The sequence below is a fragment of the Hyperolius riggenbachi genome, chromosome 3, assembly GCF_040937935.1.
Source record: "Hyperolius riggenbachi isolate aHypRig1 chromosome 3, aHypRig1.pri, whole genome shotgun sequence".
Lineage (NCBI taxonomy): Eukaryota > Metazoa > Chordata > Amphibia > Anura > Hyperoliidae > Hyperolius > Hyperolius riggenbachi.
This window is the reverse complement of record NC_090648.1, coordinates 492,065,976-492,080,170: the sequence shown is the minus strand read 5'-3', so window position 1 is coordinate 492,080,170 and position 14,195 is coordinate 492,065,976. Positions and strand designations below refer to the sequence as shown.

At 46.9% G+C, this 14,195-nt stretch overlaps 1 protein-coding gene across 2 annotated transcripts in view; it reads right to left on the bottom strand.

The window, feature by feature from the left end:
* Positions 1-7,888, bottom strand: part of FBLN1 (fibulin 1) — a 112,885-nt gene extending 104,997 nt beyond the window's left edge. Inside the window, exon 1 of one of the 2 annotated variants that reach the window (XM_068278207.1) lies at positions 7,775-7,888. In XM_068278207.1, the coding sequence (XP_068134308.1) occupies positions 7,775-7,832 (58 nt within the window). In that variant the 5' untranslated portion in view covers positions 7,833-7,888. The remainder of the gene's footprint in view (positions 1-7,774) is intronic. The other variant, XM_068278208.1, reaches the window with a different exon arrangement.
* Between the last annotated feature and the right edge of the window lie 6,307 nt (positions 7,889-14,195).

Sequence of the window (14,195 nt, the reverse complement as noted above, 5' to 3'; positions counted from 1 at the left end):
GACCCCCGCGGCCCCCCGCGGCCCCCCGGTTGTATGGGGGCAATGGGAAGCCTCCTCGTGGCGCCCCTGGATAGTGCTGTATAGCATGAACTAATTCCCGCAGGGCGATTGTTTTGCGGTTTTTGGTTTTGACCCTGCATATTTAGGCATGCGAAAGCAAATGCTTATTTGCATGAGCAATGTCTCGTGATTAGCCAATAGGCCAAATTTGCAAAGCCAGATTTGTCAGGTTCACTTGGTTGATGCACACATGCTTTTTCTCTGATTATAGTTAGCATTGCATTTCTTTCTTCTGAGGGCAGGTAGTGAGTGGCTTGTTTTAGGAGGTGAGAGCCCTGGAGCAGGCTATTTGCGCCTGTCCGCCCCTTATGTGTCGCGCCCAGGTTATGCGCATATAGCAGAACGCAATGGACGTTGAGGTAAGTGCCTGTTTTTAATCCTGGGAGGTGTGTGCGGGCGGCTCTTCCCGGTGCTGGCCACGCTGGGGAGATCGCCTGCACCCCCCAGCCTCCACCTCCGGGGTGCCGCTGTGTGGGTTCCAGGCGGTGAGAGTGCCTGGGACCCTTGCGGCCCCCCGGTTGTATGGGGGCAATGGGAAGCCTCCTCGTGGCGCCCCTGGATAGTGCTGTATAGCATGAACTAATTCCCGCAGGGCGATTGTTTTGCGGTTTTTGGTTTTGACCCTGCATATTTAGGCATGCGAAAGCAAATGCTTATTTGCATGAGCAATGTCTCGTGATTAGCCAATAGGCCAAATTTGCAAAGCCAGATTTGTCAGGTTCACTTGGTTGATGCACACATGCTTTTTCTCTGATTATAGTTAGCACTACATATACTGGGGACATATACCCCTGCCTACATATACTGGGGACATATACCCCTGCCTACATATACTGGGGACATATACCCCTGCCTACATATACTGGGGACATATACCCCTGCCTACATATACTGGGGACATATACCCCTGCCTACATATACTGGGGACATATACCCCTGCCTACATATACTGGGGACATATACCCCTGCCTACATATACTGGGGACATATACCCCTGCCTACATATACTGGGGACATATACCCCTGCCTACATATACTGGGGACATATACACCTGCCTACATATACTGGGGACATATACCCCTGCCTACATATACTGGGCACATATACCCCTGCCTACATATACTGGGGACATATACCCCTGCCTACATATACTGGGGACATATACACCTGCCTACATATACTGGGGACATATACCCCTGCCTACATATACTGGGCATATATATCCCTGGCTACATATACTGGGCACATATACCCCTGCCTACATATACTGGGCACATATACCCCTGGCTACATATACTGGGCATATATACCCCTGGCAACATATACTGGGCATATATACCCCTGGCTACATGTACTGGGCACATATACCCCTGGCGACATATACTGGGCACATATACCCCTGCCTACATATACTGGGCATACATACCCCTGGCTACATATACTGGGCACATATACCCCTGGCTATATATACTGGGCACATATACCCCTGACTACATATACTGGGGACATATCCCACTGGCTACATATACTGGGCACATATACCCCTGGCTACATATACTAGGCAACTATACCTCTGGCTACATATACTGGGGACTACTATACTCATGGCTACTTATACTGGGGACACCTATAGACCTGGCTACCTGGGGGTACTTATTTTGGGGGAACTGCTGTCAGATTTTCTGCATTTTTGTGCAACCGCTGTTATGTATTTTGGGGAACAGCTGCCAAATTATGTGTATGTTAGGGGAACGGCTGCTGCTAGATTACGTGTATTTTGGGGAACTGCTGCCAGATTGTGTATGTTTGGGGGACCACTACTGCCAGATTATATGTCCTTTGGGTGTTACGTGTATTTTGGGTGATCCGCTGCTAGGTTTCGCGTATTTTGGGGAACTGCTTCCAAATTATGTGTATGTTGGTGGAACTGCTGCTGCCACATTGTCTATTTTGGGGGAACCACTTCCATATTATCTGTATTTTGGAGGAACTTCTACCAGATTATGTGTCTTTTTGGTGAAATGCTGTCAGATTACATCTATTTTTGGGGGATGCACTACGCAGAGCTCAAACTTCCTCGGCAGACCTTTTACATCACTGCTAAGGTCATGTATATTTGGCCCCACCCATGACCACGCCCACAGTGTGCTTGACCACGCCCGTTTTATTGGCGCGACTGACTCCTTTACCAGCGTACCCCTCATACAATGGTATCTTCCCAGGAATCTCTACTTGGCACTGACCCCCTTACCCTGCCCCCCTGGTACATCAGCATCTTCCCAGGACCCTCTCCCTGACACTGACCCCCTTATCCGAATCCCTATACACTGGCATGTTCACAGGACCCTCTCCCTGGCATTGACCCCCTTATCCTGATCCCTGGTACACCGGCATCTTCCCAGAACTCTCTCACCGGGCACTGACCCACTTACCCTGACCCCTGGTACATTAAATCTAGTCAGGACTCTTCTAGTACACAAGGGTGGCCATAATCGGCACTGACAGACGGGTCCTTATGAGCTGAGACAGATCTGTGATAATTGCTTCAAGCAAGTCGCCTCTAATCACTACCTGAGGGGCTCTCTGTTCCCTAAATTGTGACTTGCCTTTGAAGATAAAGTAACTTCACATCTATTTTTTTGATCAGAGAGACAAGTCCAACAATGAGGGAGTGAAATAGTCTTCCCAGCAGAGTGCTCCACTTTAACACACTTTATCAAAGGGGGCTTTGAAGTGAGAGCAGGAAGTAAACACTTAACCCTGCCTTTAATTTTGCCTGGTATGAAGCCTGGATTTCCTCACTGATGGTGGTGGCATGTGGAGAGGGGTCATCAGGAGGCACTTCTCGCCCCTCCACCTCCCCAGCCCCCTGAGCACACACTGGCTTATGGTAATTACACACTGGGGCTGGAGAGGAGGACAGGGATTAGGAAACTTGTCACATTACATGGGTGTCATTCTTGGGGGTTTTGATGTGTGTAATTGGTGTGACAAGAAGATCACAGAGGCCACCAGAAGAAGAAGAAGCCATTAATTATGGGCAAGAGCTGGGCAGGGCTTCTGGGTAATGGAAGGGTGGTTGGATGTTGTTTGAGGCTGAATCAGAGGTTGCATCACCTGAATCAACATGATGCACATCACCTATTCCCATTATCCAAAGACATAACAACATAAGTTGTTTAGGTGAGACCTTGAATGACTAGACAATGACAAAGAACTGTACAAGAGTTCTTTGCAAGCTTTCAAAACTTGAAGTTTCTTCTTCAGGTATGTTAGAGAACTGGATCAGAGAAGAAGAAACTTAACGTTTCGAAAGCTTGCAAGGAAATCATGTACAGTTAGTTAGTCATGAAAGGTCTCACCTAAACAACTTTTGTTGTTATGCCTTTGGATTCTCTCCATGACTAACACAGGACCACACTGGCTATTTCCATTATTGCAAATAAACGAATGGCCTGTTTGGTATCAATAACATTATTATTTTTATTTAGTATTTACATAGCTCCCACATCTTCTGCAGCACATCTTCACTGCGATCAAGGGAATTTTCCGTCCTCCATTTTGAAAATGGCCATTACCAATAACAGCTTTCTGGTCAGCACACAGTTAAACTGTAACATTGCCCACTTGAACCATAGGGAAACATGGACATTACCTGGTACATCAGTTTTCCTCTCAGCTATAACTGACAGCAACTGATATTTTACTGACAGCAACTGATATATTTCAGATCTGACAAAATATTGTCAGAACTGGAAGGGATTATTGTCAGAAGAAAATGGTGAGCTTCTGAGAGGAACTGATGGCAAGGTAACTATGTAATGTTCATTTGAAGTTACCTCATGTGTTTATTTTAAATATTTTTACTCAGTACAGGTTCTCTTTAACTTTCCTTCAAAGGAGCTCACAATCTAATCCCTACCATAGTCACATGTCTATGTCTGTATCATGATCATGTAGTGTATGTATCCCAGTCTAGGGCCCGTTTAGGGGGAAGCCAATTAACTTATCTGTATGTTTTGGGGATTTGGGAGGAAACCAGAGTGCCCGGAGGAAACCCACACAGACACAGGTAGAATATAACATTAGACTCTGAGTTCTACCATGTCCGTCACAGCCGATGGCATCTGCATCAAAACTACTTCAGTACCGGAATACCAGCACCAGGCCTCACTTTCTGCCAGTGCCAACATTACACAGTAGTTAGTTTAGGGCCCTTTCACAATCGGGCGGCGCAGTGTGGTAATTTTACCGCAGCCTAATGAATGTCTCTGGGGCCGTTCATACCGACTGGGGTGCAGCACGATGCAATGAAAGTGACGTTTTCACCACATCCCTGATGCAAGGACAGATCTACGTTAGCACGCGGTTCTGCACCAACCTGCGGCAATGTGCGGTGGACCGTAAGTCATGTATGTCTATGGCGATGTAGGGTTGCTTAAAAATGTACGCACCAGCGACCCTCATATGTCTTCCCATCTCTAGACCCGCATGCTACTTCCCATCTCTAGACCCTCATCCTTCTTCCCATATCTAGACCCTAATCCTTCTTTCTGTCTCTAGACCCTCATTTTTTTTCCATCTCTAGACCCTCATCCTTCTTTCTGTATCTAGACTCTCATCCTTCTTCCCATCTCTAGACCCTCATCCTTCTTCCCATGTCTAGACCCTCATCCTTCTTCCCATCTATAGGCCCTCATCCTTCTTTCTGTCTCTAGACTCTCATCCTTCTTCCCATCTCTAGACCCTCACCCTTCTTTCTGTCTCTAGACCCTCGTCCTTCTTTCCATTTCTAGACCCTCGTTCTTCTTAGCATCTTTAGACCCTCATCCTTCTTCCCATCTCTAGACCCTCATCCTTCTTCCCATATCTAGACCCTCATCCTTCTTCCCATATCTAGACCTCATCCTTCTTCCCATATCTAGACCCTCATCCTTCTTCCCATATCTAGACCCTCATCCTTCTTCCCATATCTAGACCCTCATCCTTCTTCCCATGTCTAGACCCTCATCCTTCTTCCCATATCTAGACCTCATCCTTCTTCCCATATCTAGACCCTCATCCTTCTTCCCATATCTAGACCTCATCCTTCTTCCCATATCTAGACCCTCATCCTTCTTCCCATCTCTAGACCCTCATCCTTCTTCCCATGTCTAGACCCTCATCCTTCTTCCCATCTCTAGACCCTCATCCTTCTTCCCATCTCTAGACCCTCATCCTTCTTCCCATATCTAGACCTCATCCTTCTTCCCATATCTAGACCCTCATCCTTCTTCCCATCTCTAGACCCTCATCCTTCTTCCCATATCTAGACCTCATCCTTCTTCCCATATCTAGACCCTCATCCTTCTTCCCATCTCTAGACCCTCACATTTATTCCCATATCTAGACCCTCACACTTTTTCCCATATCTAGACCCTTATCCTTCTTTCTGACTCTAGACTCGCATACATCTTCCCATGTCTAGACTATGCCATGGAAGGGTGTTGTCACATATGGAAAAGGGAGGCTGCCAATGGGAAGGAACACATGGAAGAGAGGGGCTGCTGTACACGGAATGGAACAGAGAGGTTACTGTACATGGATGCTAGACATGGAAGAGGGGGCTTCACATGGAATGGGAGGGAAAGGTTGTTTCACAATGATCAGACACATACTGTAAAAGAGGGGGCTGCTGTACATGGAATGGTAGAGGGACTGCTGTACATGGAAGAGTGAGGCTGCTGTACATTGATGATACATATGGAAGAGGGGGGGCCGCACATGGAATGGGAGTGGGCTGCTGTACATGAATGTTACACATAAAAGAGGGGGCTGCACATGGAATAGGAGAGGGCTGCTGTACATAGATATTACACATGGAATAGGAGGCTGCACATGGAATGGGAGGGGGACTGCTTACATGGATGTTACATGTGGAAGAGAAGGCTACAAATGTAATGGGAGAGGGGGCTATACATAAATCCTATAACCATCTCCTATTGGCTATACATAAATGTCACACATGGAAGAAGGGGCTGCACATGGAATGGGAGGGGCTGCTGGACATGTATGTTACACATAAAAGAGGGGGCTGCATATGGAATAGGAGGGGCTCTGTACATGGATGTTACACATGGAAGAGGGGGCTGCACATGGAATGGGAGAGGCTGCTGTACATGGATGATACACATGGAAGAGGGGGCTGCACATGGAATGGGAGAGGGCTGCTGTACATGGATGTTACACATGGAAGAGGGGGATGTACATGGAATGGGCTGCTGTACATGGATGATACACATGGAAGAGGGGGCTGCACATGGAATGAGAGGGGCTGCTGTACATGGATGATACACATGGAAGAGAGTGCTGCACATGGAATGGGAGGGACGCTGCTGTACATGGATGATACACATGGAAGAGGGGGCTGCACATGGAATGGGAGCTGCTCTACATGGATGTTACACATTGAAGAGGGGGCTACACATGGAATGGGAGGGGCTGCTGGACATGAATGAAGAACCCATGGAAGAGGGGGCTGCACATGGAATGGGAGGGGCTGCTGTACATGGATGTTACACATGGAAGAGGGGGCTGCATATGAAGCAGGAGCAGCTACTGCACATGGTAGTATATGGTTCAATTTTCCATTTAATACAGAATTACACAGAATGATAAACCAGCTGTGATAATGGCAGTTTCCATATAACTATAGTTTATATTTATCTGTAAGATCAGGTTCTGCGCACACCCCCTGCTGCACTAATCTCTGCTGCTGTGCAGACGCTTATCTCCAGGACACACTGCAGCTCACAGAGAACGATTGCAAAGATCGATCAGCATGGCCGATGATCAAGTGGCTAATGACATCACGATCGACCAACCAAAAAACAACATTGCGGTTCATTGTTTTGATGAGAAACATTGATTATTTCACTATCAACGAAAACAATCTGTACTTCCTATCCATCAATTATAAAAAAAAATTCCAATCCACAAAAACTGCCGTTGAACACTCTCTTTAAGAATCATTCTCGGTCAACCGGGCATTTATTTTCTGCCAATCTGACCACAATTATCTGATTATTTGAAAGATTATTTGCTGAAAATTGGACCATTACTGACCGCTTTAAAATGCGATCATTCAATTCGATTTGTGGGATCGTCGGTGATCGGAAGTTAATTATCGATTGTTGCCATAAACGGGTGGATTAGGACACTTCCTTCCGACAATCCAATCGACCAAATTCTATATTCCAATGGACCACAGAATCGTTTTCTCCACAGATTGCATGGTTTCCTGTACAATTTTCTGTAAAATTCGATTGTAAAAATCTGATTGAATGATCTCATCTGAGGGAAGCATTGTACCGCTATCGAGCACCTTTCCATTCCCTTACTTCCTAAAAGTTTTCCCGTCTCCGCTCCCCAACATCCCCTACTGATTGTTCTTTGTTCACTTCTATCATACAGTACTAGGCACTGTTTGTGTCACTCTTTTTCCTGATCAGATCATTAAAAAAAAGTTCACTAAAAAAGTTATAAAGTAAGTTTATCTGGGGCAGGGAGGAAGGGGGGGGGGGGGTACTCTACAAAGGGGGAAGATTCCTGCAGGGATCCAGCTGGGATCCTCCTCACCCCATAGATCTGTGAGATCCCCCCTGAAGGAAAGAGCACCCCCCCCCTACCCCCCAGCCTCTGCCCCCTCCAGCTGCCCCTGCCCCAGGCACTCACCTCTGTGCAGCAGGATGGGCAGCAGGCTTAGTAGCAGCATCCTTTGTGTCAGGCTCATGGTGAGAATCAGTCCTGCCAGAGCAGAGAGTCAGCAGAGATTGGGCTGGGAGGAGGAGCTGCAGGGAAGAGGGGGCTGCCCAAAGCTCTCATGATTGGGAAAAAGTCAGGAGTGGTCTGTGCTGGGGGGACAGCCTGGGGTATAGCTGCCCTCTGGGGGTCTGACACCCCCTATCCCCAGACCCCCTGTTCTGCTACAAACTCACTGCACACCTAAACGCAGGACTTACTCCAGGTATCCTTACTAACAGGCAAAAAGAAGATTTTTATGGAGGGAAAATGCAATCCATGTGGTTCAGCTCTGCATTCTGAAAGGGTAGAAAACATTTATACCTGTATTTTGCCCTGCTTATTTTGTTTAAAGTGTGCATAAAGCACAGCCGTTCCACGGTGTTTCCAAAACAAAACCGGTAGTCAGGAGTTTTTAGATTTGCCGCCAGTCAGTAGATTGGTGCAGGTATTAAACGTGAAAAGCAATGGCTCCTGCTCTGTGTAATGTATTATACACCAGTACGGTTGCCATGGTTTAATATAAGAAGATTGAGCAGCAACTGTTTATATCTATAGGAACTTAATAATAAAAGTGTTATTAACCTTAAAATAAAGCCATTTCTGTCTTTATATTTTCTGCCTCTATAACCCTGTTCACACTCCTCTACCCCCCACTCTATAGCTGATTGTTTAAAAGGAGCATCCTGAAGTTGAAGCTCTAAAGGTACCCATACATCTAGCGACTTGTTGGCCGATTGACCAGTCTATAATTATTATTGAATCGGACCAAAATAGCTGCCGCCAAGTGCATGCCCGATCAACGATGCAACTGATTTCAAGACATGCTGCAAGATGTGGGGACGGCGTGGCAGAAACAGCAAGCGATATTGGGAGGAGCAAACGTGATGAAACACCCAGACGCTGTACCCCTAATGTTCAATGTGCCTTATACACTACCTATCCGCATCCGCCGCTGGCTCCTGGCTCCGTCCATACGCGCAAACCATGTGGTTGCCGGGGTAAACATGGGCGCTTGTGTGACATCACACATGCACCCATGTTACTCTGGCAACCACGTGGGGCACGCGTCTGCATGGAGCCCGGAGCCAAAGGTGAACACGGACATATAAAGTATTGTTCATAGGGCACGGGGAGGGGGGAACGCACAGTGTCGGGTTGGGGAGGCATCGGATGTGGCGTCACAAGGCTGTTTCTGATCGATTTCAGCATGTAATTGATCAGGAATCAGCCTGCAGTGTATGGGCAGCCGAAAGATCTCTCTCTGATCAGATTCGATCAGAGAGAGATTTGTCTCTTGGTCGAATCTGCCCATCATCATTAGATGTATAGCCACCTTAAAAGCGCTGTACATACGCTCGACCACCGTCTCCCAAAACAAACAAAGACGGGTCGGATGAGAATCGTTTAAAAAAAGTGTCCCAACGGTGGTAAAACACAGCGATTTTTATATATGTAGAGTAGACCGATCTGTCCTGGGAGATTGGTTTAGACCAGGCTTTCTCAACCAGGGTTCCTTGAGTACTCTGCAGGGGTTCCGTGGCATTTCCCCCCATCGTAAGGGGAAGTATGATAGAGCACAATAAAATAGGGGATACTGTAAAAAGAAGCACTAAATTGGGGGCAAAATAATAATAAGCACCTTAAGGGCTGGTTCAGACGGACGTTTGGAGGCGTTGCGTTTGCTGGCGTCGCGTTCAGCAGCGTTCGTGTGCGTTTGGATGCGGTCGCGTTTTTTCTTCCCCTAGGGGGACATTAGCCGTCGCGGTTAACCTCCCCTGGAAGCTACATGTAGCTTCCAGGGGCTCCTTGAACGCCAGGGAAAATCGGGACCCAAACGCCGCGTTTGTGTAAACGCGCTTGAAAGCTTGGTACAAACGCTCCCATTCACTTGAATGGGAGCGTTTAACACCAAGCCCTGAACGCTGGCTGTAAACGCTCTGCAAGCGTCCGTCTGAACCAGCCCTAAAGAGGAACTGTCGCGAAAATCTTAAAATTTAAAACACATACAAATAAGAAGTACATTTCTCCCAGAGTAAAATGAGCCATAAATGACTTTTCTCCTATGTTGTCATCACTTACAGTAAGTAGTAGAAATCTGACATTACCGACAGGTTTTGGGCTAGTCCATCTCTTTGGGGGGGAGGGGGGGGGACTTGGGATTCTCAGCATGGCCTTTATTCTTTATAAAGACATTCCCTGAAAAAGATTTATACAATGATGCTGGCCAGCTGCCCTGCTCACCGTACACTTTTTTGGCAGTTGGACGGAGCAACTGCCATTCACTAAGTGCTTTTAAAAATAAAGGAAACTCTAAGAACCCCCCTATGAGGAGATGGGCTAGTCCAAAATCGGTAATGTCAGATTTCTACTACTTACTGTAAGAGACAGCAACATAGGAGAAAAGTAATTTATGGCTCATTTAACTCCAGAAGAAATGTACTTCTTATTTGTATATGTTTACATGTATTTTACATTTTAAGATTTTCGCGAGGTCATTTGATAAAATGCACTAAAATAAGGAGACAGTATAATGAAGGACAGTGTAATGGGGGGCAGTGTAATAAACAGCCACAGCTATATTCTACAGTCCATGCCTCCTGCAAAATAAATGCAGGCGGTCCTTGAGATCCAAAAATTATTGGCAGGGTTCCTTCAGCATCACGCGGTGGGCAAAATAGGACAGAAATGTATAATTGCACAGACCAAGGGTGGTGTGTGTGGTGGGGGGGGGTGTACATTTACACATTAAAGAAAACCTGTAACAAGAAAACCTCCCCTGGGGGTACTCACCTGGGGTGGAGGAAGCCTCCGGTTCCTATCGAGGCTTCCCCCGCCCTCCTCTGTCCCACGGCGGCGGCGATAAAGCTCCCTGAATAGTGGGGATGTAAATATTTACCTTCCCGGCTCCAGCGCAGGCATGGCCACCTATACGCTTTATGCCCCACACACACTAGACAATTTTTGCAGAAACAATCGATTTGTTAAAGGATTGACTCACAGCCATATTTTGTGTCATCAGCAGCTGCTGAATCTTTGGCAACAAACAACCAGACGCCAAACGATTTTCCCCTAACCACAAAGCGAAGACTCCTGACTACATATGGCTTGGCTGAGCCCACCATGCAGGATTGTCACAGCATCTGCCTGCAGACTGTCAGCTGAAACGCTCACGAATTATCTTTTCGCTCAATAAACAGCAATGGCTATACAAGGCTTTACTGTGCTGTGTGATCAGTGAGTCACTGATCTGTCCAGCCTGCAAGGGTGCATACACACATCCAATTATGATTGGACTATCAATGACCAATTTTACCACCTCCATGTAATATAAGCGCCAACAGACTGAATACTATGAACAGGACAGAAGGAAAACAGAGAGAAATCCGCCCTGTATGTATTTAGAGAGTGTAGCCTGTCTAATTTCCCCTCATCTGTGTCTAATCACAAGTGTAATTTGATCTCTCAGCTGTGTCAGCTCAGGAATCCCAGCAGTCCTGCTAATTTTTAAACACAAGATGTTAACAATATGTCTGCTTTCATTACAGCAGGAAGTAGACACACTGCAGATTTATTGCAGGGTTTGTATCAGCTGTAACAAATAAATGTTTTTCTTTAGGTACAGACTAACCAGCAAGCTCATGGTGACCCAGAACTCATTGGAGTGTGTAAGGGACTACAATGGTTCTAAAAGCCCCCTTACTAAAATGCTAAGAAAAACAAAAGTTTGCTTTCTTAAAACAGAAAGAATTTGCGATAATTCAGGTTGGAGTGAGCTCGAGATGTCTCCCAGGGCATCACTGCTGGATATATGCAAATTAACCATTCTACCCTTAGAAGCTAAACACACCTCCAGAACCGCTGGAATGCAATGATGTGTCAGCTTGTTAATTAGTACAGAGCCATAATAATCCAACATGCATACAGACTGTTTCGGATTGTTTGAACCTCATCAGTGCATGGCATGGATTAATTTGGCTCTAAGGACCAGGGGTGTTTTGCAGGATCTGTGCTGCGTGGGCTCTCCAGCCCGCAGCACAGATCAGGATTTAGCCAGGGCGATCAGACTTACCCCCCTTTTTCCCCACTAGGGGGATGTCCTGCTGGGGGAGTCTGATCGCCGCTGGCTTGCTGCGCTTTGCGGGGGCTCTTCAAAGCCCCCCTCCGCAGCGTTTTCGGCGCTCCCTGCCTTCCCGTCCCTCCCTCTCCCTCCATGGGCTGTGCAGGACAGATATCCGTCCTGCGCATTGAAGGATAGGCTACAGCCTATCATATGCCGGCGATCCCCGGCCAATCAGAGGCCGGGGATCGACGATCTACGTCACGGCGCTGCTGTGCAGCAGCGCCGTATGATGTAAACAGCGGGGATTTCTTCCCCGCGTGTTTACATTTTGCCGGCGAGCCGCGATCGGCGGCTCTCCGGCTGCTCACGGAGACACCCTCCGTGAACTGACATGGAAAGGCCGCTCGATCGAGCGGCCGTTTCCATGGCAAACCACTTAAGACCTGCCGACGCCTATGGGCGTTAGCTGGTCGTTAAGTGGTTAATAGAGCCAAATGAATCCATGCCATGCACTGATGAGGATCAACCAATCCGAAACAGTCTGTATGCATGTTGGATTATTATGGCTCTGTACAAATTAACAAGCTGACACATCATTGCATTCCAGCGGTTCTGGAGGTGTGTTTAGCTTCTAAGGGTAACCATGGTTAATTTGCATATATTTAGCAGTGAAGCACTGGGAGACATCTCAAGCTCACTCCAACCTGAATTATCACAAATTCTTTCTGTTTTAAAAAAGCAAACTTTTGTTTTTCTTATGTTTTTCTTTGAAGCAGAGCCGGGACAAGGTCCTCCAGCACCCAAGGCTGAGACCCCAAAGTGCGCCCCTCCATCCCTGCCACCCCAGCCGTCACACACTGATTGCTATTAGACTAAGAGGCGCCACAGGGCCCACAACCTCCCCAACACCTTAATATGTAGTTATCTGGCTTGCAGTCACTTCCATGTATCCCCTTTTCTTATTTCTTTCTGCTTCAAACACTATTAGGAATGACAGCTGAATGAATTCTGCGCCCCCTTACACTGCGCCCTGAGGCTGGAGCCTCTCCAACCTATGCCTTGGCCCGGCCCTGCTTTGAAGGTTGTTATGCTGTTGCTTATCTTTTATTGCAGAGAGGAAGTTCCGAACTCAGGTCCGCTTTAATAGGTGAGTTTGTTTACCGCTGTTGGAATGTTATAAGTAAAACATCATAATAATAATTCTGTGAGTAGCAATTGTCAATGACATGCCACTAATACTGACTTACATGCAAATGTATGCAGCTGGGATGCTGGGCTAATTATTATTATTATTATTTTTTATTTATATAGCGCCAACATATTCCGCAGCGTTTACAAAGCACAATAAGACGACAGGGGGAACATAGATACTATTAACAAATGTACAGCAGAGTTCCAAGCAGCACAAATATTGTTACAAGAACAGTAAACATTAGGAGGATGACCCTGCCCTTGCGGGCTTACAATCTAATGGGTTGTGGGGGACACACTAGGTAAGGGGGTGGAGGATGGATGAGGCAGTGATTCTTTGCCTCTGATTACATTGTGACAGATAAGTAAATAAGGGCTATAGAATGTTATAAGCTTGTCTGAAAAGGTGTGTTTTAAGAGTGCGTTTGAAGATGTCCAGGTTTGGAGCATGACGTACAGGCTGTGGAAGAGAGTTCCAGATAAGGGATGATGCTCGTGTAAAGTCCTGGATGCGAGCATGAGAGGAGGTGATCAGCTTAGAGGCCAGGAGAATTTCTTTGGAGGAGCGGAGGTTGCGGGAGGGACAATATCTTGAGATTAGTGAGGAGATGTATGGAGGAGACAACTCGTGGAGGGCTTTGTATGTTAGAGTCAGGAGTTTGAACTGGATCCTCTGGGTAATGGGTAACCAGTGGAGAGAACGGCACAGTGGGGCTGCATCGGAAGAGCGTGTGGAAAGGTGAATGAGGCGGGCCGCTGAATTTAGAAGGGATTGGAGAGGTGCTAGCCTGTTTTTTGGTAGGCCACAGAGCAGGGTGTTGCAGTAGTCTAGGCGGGAGACGATTAAGGCATGAACAAGCATTTTGGTGGCTTCTTGTGTGAGGAAGGGACGGATACGGAATATATTTTTGAGCTGGAAATAGCAGGTGGTGGTTAATGAGGCAATGTGAGGTTTAAAGGAGAGCTCTGAGTCAAGTATAACCCCCAAGCAGCGGGCCTTAGTGGTTGAGGTTATTGGTGTGTTGTCTACCGTTATGGTTGCAATTGGTGGGGGTGTAGATAGCGATGGTGGAAAAATCACAATTTCCGTTTTAGTCATGT